The sequence below is a fragment of the Notolepis coatsorum genome, assembly GCF_963971535.1.
Source record: "Notolepis coatsorum genome assembly, chromosome: 2".
Lineage (NCBI taxonomy): Eukaryota > Metazoa > Chordata > Actinopteri > Aulopiformes > Paralepididae > Notolepis > Notolepis coatsorum.
Window position 1 is genome coordinate 171,510,762 of NC_140166.1, and position 15,730 is coordinate 171,526,491.

General features: G+C 41.5%; 1 protein-coding gene across 2 annotated transcripts in view; it reads left to right on the forward strand.

Annotated features, from left to right (window-relative positions):
* Positions 1–15,730, forward strand: part of ryk (receptor like tyrosine kinase) — a 140,291-nt gene that overhangs the window by 78,954 nt on the left and 45,607 nt on the right. The window contains exons 8-9 of one of the 2 annotated variants that reach the window (XM_084307356.1): positions 2,258–2,341; positions 14,303–14,428. In XM_084307356.1, coding sequence (XP_084163482.1) covers positions 2,258–2,341; positions 14,303–14,428 — 210 coding nt within the window. The remainder of the gene's footprint in view (positions 1–2,257; positions 2,342–14,302; positions 14,429–15,730) is intronic. The other variant, XM_084307357.1, reaches the window with a different exon arrangement.

Sequence of the window (15,730 nt, forward strand, 5' to 3'; positions counted from 1 at the left end):
ACCAAATTAGTCCAAAATAGTTATGCAAAAATGCTTACATATGTCTTTTAGAGCCTGCATCTTCTTCTCTTCCCCTGAATGAGAGCCCTAATGCTGCATTCCTTCCTCCAAACAGGATAAGTGGCATTGCATGATCTAATTGGCTTAAATGGAATCATAAGGCTGTGATGAACCATGAGCAAGACTTCCTGCACCAGCCTCCTCCCCTCTATCAACACAGTGACCAGTTTGCTTTTGTGTCATGCTCAGGTTGGGATTCCATTCCATCCTGTCCCCACCCATGACATAAGAGCAAAATGGCCACTGTGTGAATGTGGTGAATTGCGGTGTGTGTTGCGGTGTGTGTGCTCTCTCTGCCCCTTTCATTCTCTAGCGAGTCTAGCGGATAGAGAGAGAGAGAAAGAGAGTGGTCCTTTGTTGTATCTGATGAAAGACTACCCTGCTCAGTACAGCATCCGCACATCCATGTCTACCCTTCCACAGCTTTATGAGTGACGGGACTGCAATGCTACAATTCTGTTAAAGCACACTGTACATTTTACTCTATAGGAGTATGTTTAATTGTATTATTATTGTTATTATTATAATTTGTTTTATTATAATTTCAACTTTTAATTACATTTAACACCAGCTTGGTGGGTATCAAATGTACTCATACAATATTTAGGTCCATAGTTTAAAATGGAACTCTTTACGGGGTTAAACATACACTGTTTGTTTGTTTGTAGAGATAGGCCTATCTGATAGCCACCAGAAGAGGACCTTATTGTTTACTGGTGTGTGAGGTGTCAGAGCAGCCCTGCCCCTACTGCTGCTGCCTGGCAGGCAAACCCTTGTAATTACCGGTAACCTTACACCATACATACAGTACCAGGCGGAAATAGGGCTGACGAGAGAGAGCGCCCTGGAAGGAGGACTTGGCACCGAGCGGCATCTCAGTCTTGTTCTCTAAGTGGGGGATTCTTTTTTCATGATGGCGGTTAAAAAAAAAATCAGCTGTTTGGCTACACTTTAAAAAAAAGATGTGTTGGAAATATTTCTAGAGGTGTCGTTCCTAACCATGTTGACAAACAATGCATTAATAGCAACACAATTGTAGGTTATGTGTTTATTTAAAAAAAAAAAATACATTTATGTCTTTATTTAGGGCCAACATATTGTGTGTTATTTCAGGGACAACACATCTTTGTTCAGGGACAACACATCTTTGTTCAAGGACAACATATGGTGTTATATTTCAACACGTCTTCATTCAGGGACAACTTGTCTTTATTCAGGGACAACACGTCTTCATTCAGGGACAACTTGTCTTTATTCAGGGTCAACACGTCTTTGTTCAGGGACAGCATACTGTGTGTTATTTCAATACGCCTTCATTCAGGGACAACATGTCTTTAGTCAGGGGCAACACACCTCCTGTTAATTTCAACACCTTTTTATTCAGGGACAACATGCCTTTATTCAGGGACAACATGTCTTTATTCAGGGACAACACACTGCCTGTTTATTTCAACATATTTTTTTTTTATTTATTTTTTTTTATAAACTAGTGTAGCAGCAGCCTGTATATTTGTCCATGTTTTTTCCTCATTATCATCACGCTCCATCTAGGCCTAACCCTCTCTGTTCCATCCAGTGGACCACCAGGCCCAGTCAAGTGGGTTTTGTGCATGAGTGCATTTGACATTATCGCCATCTAGTGGATACACTGTGTCCACCTCTTAACCTCTGCATTCTTTGCTGTACCCATCACCAGCATCACCATCACCACCCTGTTTGTCTTAATGTTTGCTTCGCTGAATGTGATAATTGGCACCATCCACCAGCTTTTAAAAAACATTTTTACCCAACCCATGATGGGCGAGTTTACCCAATTTGCAAGCATGCTTTATTTGATGGATGTCGTCGTGTCCGTGGCCTGGAAGAAAAACATGGGACTCGGATTCCATTCACTTTCAATTCAACCAGTTCTAAAAGTTTATTTCTTTAGACTACTTTGGAAAATATCAGAACACATTTTGGCACGAGAGGGATTTTCCTATCCAACCTATCGACCGATGAAAATGAGAACGGATCGCTACATCGTCCCGCAAATGAGAAATCACTAGTTTCAATTTTGAATTGATTGCGAGTCGAACCCGGCATCCATTAGATGAGGTCGTGCTGTAACTTGAGCGAACTATCCATTAAAACCACATCTTTCTTCTAACTCTCCCTCCCTCCCTCCCTCCATCTCCCTCCCCCTCTGGTCATCAAGACAATCACCCTGGTTCTGCACCCATACTCCAGCTTGCTGCCGCCTCCTTCCCCAACCCCGGTGCCCCCTCTCACGAAACCAAAAGTAAGTTACCGACGACCCCTTCAATTGTTAGGCCCTGCAGACCCTCGTCTGTTGAGATTTTTTGTCTCAGGGACTGCTGTTTGGTAAGATTTATTGTTGTTCCAATACGACTGTGTTGAGATAGCAGTGGAGAAAGTGAAACCTGAGATCACAATCGTCACTATTAATATATGCAAATGAAAGTAGTGAACTATTCCAAATTCTTCAGGTGACCCCCTGGAACCTCCTCCAGGACCCCTGGGGGTCCCCGAGCCTCACGTTGAGAACTACTGATTTAGACAATCTCAAGCGCTCTCTCTGTCACCATCTTCAACCTTGTTGTGTTGCAACAGTGTTCTATGGAGAGATGCACTGAGACCATTTTGCCGACTACTTATTTTTCAGTGCTCACCAATAAAGAGTACAGATGTATACTTGATATTGAAATGTTTTTGCTATTTTAATTCTTTAGAAAATTGAGGGGCAGGAGTTGGCATTCATTATTTAAGCATTACATCACACGCAGGAGTGGTTTGTGACCAATAAACCATGCCTAGGGGTGGTTGTTAGGCCCGAGGCGCAGCCGAGGGTCGTTAGACCCCCCTAGGCATGGTTTATTGGTCACAAATCACGACTGCACGTGGTGTAAAGCTTTTATACAACTGCCAGATTCATCCAACCTTATTTCTATACAATAAACACACATTAATCGAAGATTTATTGAAAAAACCATCCGCCAGAAAAAGTAGTTCCCACAACTCCATGTGGAAGCAGCTTGAAGTGCATCCAACCAAACTAACACATCCAACTGTGTATTATTGGAATGATTGAGAGAAGTTGCCTCATGTGGAAGCAGCTTGAAGTGCATCCAACCAACTAACACATCCAACTGTGTATTATTGGAATGATTGATTGAAAATTTTATTACCAGATGCAGAATATAAAGTAGGTAAAACAAATTAAAACGTTTTCTTTGCCCTATAGGAAAAAAACGTTTTCTTCGCCCTATTTTTTTATTTATTTCTTTTAGCCTAAACTTAACCAGTTGGAAACCAGGGGTACAGTAATAAAATTAGCAATCAACCAATCAATCAATTCAATAGACCATGCTCACTTAAAACAGCGCTGCTTCTCTCTCAGTCTGACTCCCCCGCTGTTGCAGACAGGAGTGTGTGTGTGTGTGTGCGTGTGTGTGTGTCACAGTGTGTGTGTGCGTGTGTGTGTGTGTATGTGTGTGTGTGTGTGTGTGTGTGTGTGTGTGTGTGTGTGTGTGTATGTGTGTGTGTGTGTTTGTGGGTACGCCAGCGACAGTGTGAGAGAGAACGCTGCAGTCAGTAGAAAGTAGGAAGGAAGAAATTTAAATCAATCAATTAATCTATCAATCAATCCGCGATTTTTCTTTTGTTCTAGATTGAGTCAAGACCCATCAATTACATCATCCAACATTGTTTAAAATACTAACACATTCCCCTTGACAGAATCGCTTCATATTTAGTCGTTATGGTGCTTTCAACATAACCATTTGTTGTCCGCGATCCTGTTTTCTCCCGGAGTGAGCCGGGGAGGGTTATGTGATTTGGTTGTGGGCGGGTCCTGAGCCCAGGACCGTGGATTGTTGCCAATAAAGACGTGTGAATGGCCAATCAGAATCGAGAAATTTGCATGCCGTTGTATAAATATATACAAATGCCAACATCCCATTTAATTTTCCAGCTTCAATAATAATAATGAACTGTATTTGTATAGCAACTTTCATGCAAGAATTGCAGTCCAAAGTGCTTCACAGCAGTGGTGTAGACATAAAATAGACATAGGCATAAAATGAGCAACATAATTGGCATAATTCAGAGAATTGACATTAAAAAACCTCCTGAAAAGATTGTCAAAATTAAAATCTAATTAGCAGGTTTCCGACTAAATAAAAGCAATGCATAAAGTGCAGACATAAAATGAGTATAACATAGACCGAATACAAAATTGTAGACAGAATAAAGGTAGTGCCAACATTTACATAAATTATCATAAATAGACAAAAAAAATGGATAATAATTTAATTATCGTTAATAAATAGCATTGTGCTGGCACTCACTTCTTGGTATATGTTACATTATTAATCAATAGCGAGGGCTTTAGCACGGTATAGGGCGGATACCCGACACTGCTACCATGTACCTCTAGTGTTCTTCACTTTCTTAACGTCACCCCATTTAATCCCAAGGTCATAATGCTTAAACATCTCTATGCTATTGTCGATCTGTCCCTGTAACTCACTCACTGTATACCAAGGGCATTTACAGCAGGTTACAGTAACACCAGCTGTCTACTATATAACATCCTCAAAGCTCCCTAGCAGCTCCTGAAGTTTGATCCCTCTAAAACGCTGCCCCTCCTGTAGTCATACTAACATACTCATTCACATTTGTAATGTCTGCATTGTTTTCTGTAAGTGTTTTCATTCACAATTGAGTACATCAGACTGAAGAACCATATAAATCTGTTTGACGTTTTCAGAGGAAGAATGTTTTCAAACGTTATTATCTAAAGAAGGGTGGGAAAGCTGAAGGGTGGGGATCGGACGTTGTGGACAGCCACTCCTACAGGTCGGTTGGTGCGCCTGCGCAGCAGAATCAGGAAGCGACGGGGGCGGCGTGCCCCTCCCACGCAGACCCCCGCCGCTGAGAGATCGCGCTGTGCAGGTGAAAAGATGCGACGGCTGCTTCCTCGAGTACCGGAGGGGACACGTGATGTAAGGCTTCGTCCACATTGCAGCCGGCTTGTGGGAGGCATGGCCTAACAGCGTTCGAGACAGGGGAGGGTAGAATTGGACGATACGAAATTGGGATGGGAGAAAAATTTAAAATGGGAGAAAAAGTAGATAAAAAAAATATGGTAAGTTCAGGGTTCACACAAGGTCCTTGAAGTGCTTAAAGCGCTTGATTTTTTTTACCAAAAAAAGTCGAGGCCTGGAATTCCTTGAAAACAGCAATTTTTTTAACAAGGTGCTTAACACTTTGAGTGCCACGCCGGGTTTTCCTTTTTACCCCCTGAATGCCACCATCGGCGCCAATGTTAACGTTAATATCGCCTAATCTATGTTTTAAATTATGGCTATGTGTCTAATCTGCCCATCGCATTATCAAAGACTATTTTCCAGTCAGTGCTGTCAAGGCAGATTGTTTTTTTTATCGTGTCATTTCCGTTTCAGAGCATTTAGAAAAGCACCCGTTTTCAGATAAAAAAACAGCCCATTCTGGACCATTCTATGAAAATCGTCTTTTACTGGAATATTCCACAACGTTGATATTCGTCTGCCTTTTTATGAATCGTTTTCAAATAAACGCTAGATGATCAATATTATACGTGCACGCAAGCACATTCGGGCCGCGCACGGATAATCGCCGCGTTGATTTCCTCTCGGACTTTTACAGTGAAACCGAAAGAGTCCATTTCACAAAACAGCCTATAACTTCATCAAAATTAGTCTGATTATGCTAACACTGATAACATAGAGTCCTTACCTGACATCAGATGGTATCCAACTGGTATATTCCAATTCCTGATCACCATTCGAAAAAAATCGATAAGTGTATAGATCCAACGCGATACAGTAGAACTCCATGATCAGCGGGGCTCAGAGGATCCAGAATGAACTCTGGTAACCCCGGCTGGATCAGTGGACTGGAAAATGTGGAGTACCGGATTTTTTTCCCCATCCATTTTCATTGAGTCCATTCCAAAATCCGTTATGTCATCTGAAAGACGATAGGGGGCGCTTTTTTCCACATATAATCTCCGGCGGTCCTCGTGTATACTCGGGTAGGCTCGCGTAATGCAATATGATTTCAGATCGCTAAAAAAAAAATAAAAAAATCAGAGAAATCTCGTGAGTGGCTTTCAACCACATAAAAATAAACCCGAGATATCTTGTGTGTGGCAGTTAAAGTGTTAAAAAGTCCTTGAAATTCAAATCAACCATTCGCATTGAACGTTTTGTTCATCCATGATAAAATTGTTCTGAATCAAGATTTTGTTTTCTTTTATTTAAAGTGTAACTAATTGTCGGAAATTGGTTTTAAGCCATAAATATTGGATCAGATTTTTTTTTCTATAAAAAAAACAGCATTTAACACTATGATCGCCGGGAACGAGTTTTCACGTCATTCCGAGCCATGCTCATTCTGCCGAAGACGCCGTAACTCGTCTTTGATGTCAATATTTCAAAAATCTGTCATCGAAATCATATTTCCTTTCCGGAGCCCTGAGACACAGTGCTGATCTCCTCTCAACTCTCTAGCGGTTCAAGAGCGCCATCTGGTGGCCGATCGGCAGATCGCCAACCGGATATTAACCTTTGAACCGGTAGTACTCATCCAAATGTGGTCCGGCCACTCGCTATAGCTCCCGCGACTCCATCTTGAAACACTGGATAATAGATCGCTCGCCCTAACTCAATAAACAACGTTATTTGGACGTATATACTATTATACAACCTGGAAATGGATCGGGCATTTCTACATCCCATAATAGAAAAAAATCTGTTCCACGCTCATCTGCCAGCGGCGCGAGGAAGCCACGGTAAGATTCAGTGTTATTTTCTAACGTATTCTATACTAACTGATCTGATGAACATATGACCCACACTGGATGAATCATCTAACGCTGCCCACGGAATTATAAACGATCCCCCGCCCATCCGGTCAACATCAGATGATGCGTAGAAACTTCTAGAAGTACGTCCAGTTGAAATTTATTATCTGGCACAGATTCCTACCAAACTGTATTTGATCATCAATATAATGCATTTAGGGCTATAAATCACGTTCTGAAGAAAGCTGCAGAAAACGATAAAAACATACTTATACTTTAGACCATAGGTGTCAAACTCACGGCCCGCGGGCCAGATCCGGCCCGCCACGTCATTTGATGTGGCCCCCCAAGAGCTCAGGTAAAAAAAAAATTTTTTTTTACATTAATATTGGGTTAAAAAATAGCAGTGTTAAAATAATTGTGGGTTAATGCGTTAATAAAGCTTTAACTTTGACAGCCTTAGTTATTACACATTCTTACACATACATGTATGTTGAACATCTGAGGTAACAAAGGAAAAAAGCCAAAAGCACTTACTCCTCAGACATTCTTTGACAATTTTACAGCCCAAAATACAAAAAAGATCCAGGCGGAATAGGTAACAAAGGGTTGAAGAAATATTGTCTGAACTGTCAGATGCAAACTGGCTGTGTGACATAACCGAGCATCTCGCTCAATTGAATAAGAAGCTGTAGGGACGCAAACAAGTCCCACCCAAAACTTGACCAATATAGTTGTGAACTGAGACAACCCTTATTTTGTTATTTTTGAGTACAGTTACAGTTGTGTGTTCATGCAGACACATAATAGCAATTTCATTACGAATTGAAAACGGGGGACCCTGATGTAAACAAGTCGAAAGTCTTTCTCTGGTCTGCATCCCCTTAACAATTGTGTGTATTGAGCTGTACTGTACTGTACCCATTCTGCAATCTGTTAATTAAAGTTAATTAAACTATCTTCCATTAGTTGGATGTATGGCCTCTGCAAGGTTGTGTGCAGCCATTTGTTTTTGTAACATCTGCTACATCTGTCCCACGTGTTCTTTGCAGCTCACAGTTGTTAGTTCTGCCCCTCTTGACTGTGACAAAAAGGTTTTGAACAAACTTAATGTCATAGCTTGTATTTGATGATATTCTTCTTTGTTATTTACTTGAATGGTTTGATCATTGATTGGTGGAGTAATATGGGGTTCTGATAAACTAAAATTATTTGTTAAAATAACATAAGCTAACATATATTTTTACATTTATGCAAATGAATATGCAATATGTATAACTTGAATAAGTAATAAATACAGAAACACCATGTTTAACAATATGTAAATGTGTAGCTACATTTATTTTACATTACATTAACATTTATACAGTCTTTGGCCCTTTGAGGGCAACCATAATGCTGATGTGGCCCTCTGTGAAAATGAGTTTGACACCCCTGCTTTAGTATGAATATGTGAATGAAAAAGTTTAACGTTGCTACACCCTGAACAATACATATAGGACATTGAATGGGCCATAATAATGGCAATGTAGCAATAGAATTTAAAAAGTTATAGCCCTGCAAAGAAGGGGAACTTCTCCATAGACAAATAGAACTGGCGGAGGATGGTATATTAAGAATTTAACCCATGGCGATTAAAGTGTTAAGTGAATTGTATCCTTTTTAAATGAATAATAGTACTTGGGAAAGTACTTGAAAGTCCTTGAATTTGTCTGAGGGGAACCCTGTAAGTTGAGTACTGTAGAAGTACTCTGGTGATATATCACATTCACACTCCCAAGTGATTTGGATTGATTTTACAACTGCAAATACATGGGCTGTTTAAAGAATGTCCAAACTAATTTATGGTTCTTCAGTGCAATAATTAACTACTGGGGTTTCATTGTATAGTTTAACTGCATGTAGTTTATATTGCTCTACTGTTTGTGTTCCACTTCACATGGTACACACCCTTGTTGCAGCTGCTGTTCGCTATGGATGTGCTACTCAGTCTGACCCCTGGGTGGCAGCAGTAAGCTGTGGCCTATCATAGTTCACCATCTTACAGCCTCCATGTTTGAGGAGAAATACTTTAGCCTCTAGCCATCATTTACTCAAAGCACCTCACTGTTTGATTTGAAAAAAGTTATTAAAAGGGGATATGGCCGCTGTCCTGTGTCTTGGCCCTGAGCAGCATCATAAGACTGAAGCCTTGGTTTGACCCTGTGTCTCTTCAAACTCACTTTGAGCTCTGAAGCCCAAAGAATGAAGAATGTCCTTTTTAATGAAATATGTCATTAGAACAGATGTCATCAAAACTAAGGGGTTTTGTCAGTGAATAGCCAGGTCGTCAACCTAAGGGTTTTTTTCAGTGAATAGCCATGTCATCAAACTAAGGGGTTTTGTCAGTGAATAGCCATGTCATCAAACTAAGGGGTTTTGTCAGTAAATAATACCCATGTCATCAAAGAGTTCGCCTTTGTGGCCCTATTCATCTTATTGTGGTTTAACATTCTTCACCAGTACAACGTCTTGAGTGACTGCAAACAGTTTACTAGGTGTTACAAAGGGTCAGATTAAACCGAATATATATATTTATTACTTGAGATATATTGTATAGTATTTGTATATCGTCTGATATCCCTTGTATATTCTTTGTACATATACACGGAATATCCCTTTACCTAGTACAAGCCAGACCATAATATTCGTTCTCCTATTGGACAGCGATCCCCTAGGCGCCACGGCCATACCCCCAATGTCTAGTTCAAAGTCACCGCTAAGACATGCCTGAACATGCCCGGTTCTGCGCAGTAATATGGGACAGAAATAAGGCTGGTACTAGATTATTCACCTTACGTATAAATACGGCGCAGGTGGATACAGCAGTAGTCTTAGTAACAAGTTGAAGCCTCACACCACGATACAACGTGCTGTGAAGTGGGCCCGTTTTGCCCCGAAATAGAGCCTTGAGACCGTGTGCGAATTGATAGCTGAAGTGTCAGAGTTTAACACTGTATCGTCGAGTTCGACCTATTCTATTATTAAGTAATAGTCTATTATGTATAGTGTATCGTGCGGCTACCGTTCTACAGTGACCAGCATTACCAACGTTTCATCGTACCGAGCTAGTGTGCTTATCCAGGCTGGGCGGCCTAACCTTGTGCCGTCATCCGAGGAGCCCTAGACGAGAACCGTGTGGATATGTACACTGGATAACCTACACCGACGACTACAGAGCCCTTTTCGGCTGGATTATATTGCTTTGGTCCTGTGGCTGTTGGAGCAGAGAATCGTCTACCCCCACTACCGTGTGGGATTTACCCTGTGAGGAGCACCGTCGAGCCCGCCTCTAGGACTCTGAGGCTGGCTAGCTTTCCTCCATGCGGCACTGCACACCGGAGAATAGCTGTTGCTTTGTCTACGGATCAAGGGATTATTGCACTGTCTCCTGTACCTGGAGTCTCCTTATTCCTCGTTGATCCAGACTTTTGCTACCGACAAATCCTCTCCCCTGCTGGCTTACAACCGGAGGGAACCCCCCTAGTATCTCCAGCTGACCTACTAGTGTACCATATATAATTCTTATGCTACAGGTGGTATTAATTATCCCCTTCGTAATATGCTCATGGACTTACGCTCTTGACCTATTCATGCACATTCTTCGCCTTACAAGCGCAACTCTCAATCTTAATAAATGTAAGATAATCTTGGTGCTCTTCTAATAAATATTATAAACAGTACTTTCTTGTTAAGCCGTGTTATTGTGTGGGTGTTCATCTCATATACATGTGTACTGTATGGCCAGTAGTAATGTACATAACTCAGTAGTGGTTTAATGATACCATACTTATTCAATACAGTCAGGGAATTGTACCCCTCAGTTACACTAGGGCTGTCCACTCAGTCCCTCAACTAATTCATCAGTCGGTTCGGTCTTAGTTGACCAAGCGACTTTGTTAGTCGATTAGTTGTAAATGATCTTTTCCATGCTTATTGAGTTATTTCTTGAAGAAGTCATAGCAGATCTGTGGTACGCGCTAGATTTAAACAGATCCTTCTCCATGCAATCACGTATACGAATACGAAACACAATTTTACAGGTTTGCGGATTGAATCAACAAATCAGTCGACAAAAATCTTGGGACAATTAGTTGACCACGGATTCCTTTAGCCGAAGACAGCCCTGCAATTCAGAGAACTCCTTTACGAGATGCCAGATACAAGATGTTTAAAAGTATATCATCTTTCGGCAGATGCCATGTTGTGTATACAGGACATGTGTTTATATAGATGCGGGGTCATGTTTAGATTGTGTTTCTTATTTTGTGTGCAGACATTTCAGGGAAGCTTATGATGCTCTGGTTATGCAAACACGCCTGACGCCTGTACTGTACCTAAGTGAGCTGACGGCGAACATCTGTCGTTGCGTAGCAGGGAGCGTTGTGAAACGAGGTGACTGCTGTAATACTGGACAACATGAGATGAGGCGGCATTGATGCAACCCATGCGCTGTCGCATGTCTGGCTGAGTGCCTTTTATTGTCATTAGGATTCGCCAAACTTGAATCGGGGGCCTCTCTGATTTGAAGGAGCCTCTGGGAAGTGGGGCTGGGTTGATGGTAGAGGTCGGCCAATAGTGGATCTTTAGTGGTCGATATGATAACGATAGTTTAGAACAGGAAAAGGCAGGTAGTCGATCAATCAGCCAATATCACCTGGGTTGGGCACCGAAAACCGGTTCTAATAGGAACCGGTTCCTAACTTCCGGTTCCGGTATTTGCATTTCGATTCTTAATTTCGATAAAAAAAATTGTTAATTAATACCCTAGTTACAGTACAGCAACCAAACTAAACTCTATCAAGTCAACTGAAAATTTGAATAGTATGACATTTTTTTAAAAATTTCAAAAAATATAAAATTCTCCTGCGAAATAAGGTGTGACCTGTTTTGACCTGCACCTCAAATAATCGGAATCGAGAATAGTTTAGAACAGGAATCGATATGAAATCGGAATCGGAAACCGGAATCGTTCAAATTCAAACGATGCCCAACCCCTCACCTCCCTGTGAAAAACAATTAGACACTGCCTGATTTGGGCCTAATTCAGCATTTGACTAGCATGAATGAGCCTGGCTGTAAAACTGAATCTTGTGTGCTTCTATTGAGCCCATTCTCATTTAGATATTTTGAGGTGAGAAGTCAATGACCCCTTTTTAAAATGGCCATGTCAATACAATTCTAAACTAGCTTGAAAATAGCCTAACTTTGGAGCAAAATCGACCCCCTTTGCCAGTAAGCTAGCATGACATGGCTGATACTGTACCTTTTGGAATCCTCAAGATCTCTTAGTTTCATATACCAGTATCTTCACGCTATCTTAAAGAACAAGCCCGCTAGAGCTAATCAAACAGCTGGATACCTCTAGTTGACAGTGTTTAGGCATGTTTATTTTATGGATGATTTAAAGCTAAACCCTTCTCTGGACCGCAGTAGTTACCAGGAGATGTCTTGTGATTCATTTGGTAGTTATTACTTTATTACTAGTACTATTAGGCATAGATTTGATCCTAGATTTTCCCCAGCTGTCCCGATTAAAAACATCAGATGAAATAGCCTTTTGTTGTTGTTGAGTAATTCGATTAGATTATATTAGATTCAAATGTATTGTCATTATACAGCACAAGTACAGTACAGTGCAACAAAAGAGGTTTGACATCCAAGCAGAGTGCAAATGTAACAGTAAAGTGCAATATACAATGTACAGGTGATTAAACTGGGTACAAAATATATAAATTAGTACTACTGAGTGTAGTGCTAATCAGATGTATGTACAGAGTTGTAGTATAATATGTATATAATGTACAGTAGGGCTGACCCCTATTAATCGATTAGTCGACTAATCGGTCGAAAGGAGCCGTAGTCGACTGGCCAACCTCTTAGTCGAATATAATAATAATAATATATATATATATATTTTTATCATTCTTTCCAAAAGAAAATAGGCATAGAATGGCACGCATACCAGAGGCTAACTGCCTACGAAAACAGGCACAGAGGCACTGAAAGAGGATTTCACCCATCTAATGAACACACTAGACTAGACAAATATCAAGATGTATCCATCAGTGGACCAATTGCATGCTTTTGCAGAGGACAAGAAGCCTTCAGTCGACTTCTTCAGACATTAAGCACCCCCCACAGCCCAAATGGAATGATAAAAAAAATAAAATAAAAAATTCAAATATTATATATATATATATATTTTTTTATGTCGACCAATAGTCGACCAACGGCAAATTTTGGCCAATCCTAGTCGACCATCCAAATCCTTAGTCGGGGACAGCCCTAATGTACAGTGAGACAGTATGGTAGTAGTCACACTGGCCAGCAGCGTAACCAGCAAGAGTAGGATATGTACAGATATAGATATAGTTAAGGACTATGTGCAGGTAAGTACATGGTATATACAGCATTATTGTACATGCTATCATACAGAGTTTTTTGTTATATGCAGGCGTATATACATTAAATATGTATATAATCATGATATATTATGTATTTAATCTCAGATGCCCTGTTGTAATTTTAATCCCATCTTTATTCTTATAAAATGGTACATTTTAAATGTATATAGTGTTTTTATCCAAATCACTTTACAATTTAGTTCCTCACCCATTCACTCACACATTCACACACCGACGGCGGAGGTAGCCATTCAAGGTGCCAACCTGCTCATCAGGAGCAATTAGGGGTTTAGTGTCTTGCTCAAGGACACTTCGACACGCTGCCCGCAACGAGGGGGGAATCGAACCGGGAACCTGAGCCACTGTCTCCCCATTTATTCTCTTATTAAGCATTCAGCGTTTGTGTAGCGTCGCCTGGGCGACGCCACCTGGTGTTTCACAGAATTACCGTCTCGCACGCGCATCTTGAGGTACCCGGGTCACATAATCGCATTGTCGCGTTGTTTCTGCAACTACCAGCGTGTGATGACACGCATTCTTTAAAGGGGAACCGACTGACCTTGTTTGATACGCACAGGCAGGCACGTCGCTGAATCACCACGCTCCCCCCAGTAAATTATCTTAGCGTTCGGATGACTGATTGTAACCGCTGATGTGCAGGGACCAAAATCTAATTACTGACCCATCCCAGCCCTGCTGCCCACAGGTTGTTCAGTTATTTATGGCGAGCTGAGACAGGCAATACGCCGGCGGTGGGGACACGTGCAAGACGAGACGTTATTAATGTGTTGCTGTTTAATTTTGAGAAATTGCACTTGTTTGTGGGCCTGATATTGTGCTGGGCCGCGGGAACTTAATATAATGTATAGGAGACGCTTTTTTAATAATAACTTCCAGAGAGGACTTGAGCTCAGTGTGTATTTGTGACCCCCCCCCCCCCCCCCTACAGGCTATCCATCCCTGCGCATAGAGAAGAATGACCTGAGAAGCGTGACACTCTTAGAAGCCAAAGCCAAGGTGAAAGACATCGCTATCTCCAGGGAGAGAGTCACACTACAGGACGTTTTGCATGAAGGTAGAGTACACACACACACTCTTAGCTGTCAATCGTGTTCAATGATGACGCTTGCTCCAGGGATGGGGGGGGGTTTAGCGACACTGCCACTGGTGCCACTTCTCGTGGCCGCTGAGTCCGATCTTTGAGCCGCACACCCATCCACAGATGGCGCAAGGGAAGCCAGATACCTGGGGGATGCCAGCCGCCCGCTGGTGTTGTTGTGTGCCCCTCTCAGATCTTCGGTCTTGGTTGGTTTGGTGTATTTGGGAAACTGCAGTGACTTGCCAGGCTGATCTGTCGAGTGCCAGGGTTTCAAGTTGCGTGTTGTCGATGTTTGCACACTTTAGGAGGTCCCTGGTATAGTACTTAAAGCGTCTCTTTTGGCTTCCAGCAGCCCGCTTTGCTCCTCTCAGTTGGCCATAGAGGACTTGGCGGGCGGTGGTCAGGCATACGTATTATTATTATACACACACACACACACACACACACACACACACACACACACACACACACACACACACACACACACACACACACACACACACACACGCGCATACAGACAAACAAACAAAGGCATCCGATATGGAGTTCCCCAAGCTGTTCTGTGCTTCTGCATAGTAACGCAGGCGTGTATCCTGTAATTATCTTCACAAGGTGAAGGGTCTGAACATTTTCTTTTTTAAATAAATCTTTTCAGGAAACGGTAGTCTTGGAACACGAAGGAAACCTATTTTTTATAATTTTTCTTGGCGTTTGCCCACATATTTGCGATTTAATCTGTGCCAAAGAATCAAAAGTCATTTATCAAATCCACGATGTGTTTGCACCTGCAAGCCAGGGAGCCCAGATAGCCAGACAGTAGCTCATAGTGAGATGATATCGGAATTTAAAGAAAGTTGTGACCTGGTTTGGTTTCGTTTGCAGCTGTCAGTCTCTTAGTTCCCATAACGTTTAGTGTAATTGTTGTTTCCAGTGAAATGCTTGAAAAACCAAACTGCTTTCTTCATCTGCTTTCTAATAACAGTAATACCCCGTGCTGCTCTCAACAATAATGCTCTCGTACTGTTGTGCACAATGACATTTCCTTCCGTGCAGGACTACAGTTCCCACTGTGCATTTCACCTTGTTCACTTCACCGCCATCTTTATTATTAATCAGACGACTAATTCACTTCCATTTCAAAACACAAAGCAAAGCAAATATAATGACTTCCTAAAAGAGCGACGTCTATAGCAGCAGTTTTTTTACAACTAACCTAAAGTTAGTTTAGGTTTGTGTTAACGTTAGATAATGTACAAAATAAACGTTTTCCGCTGCTAT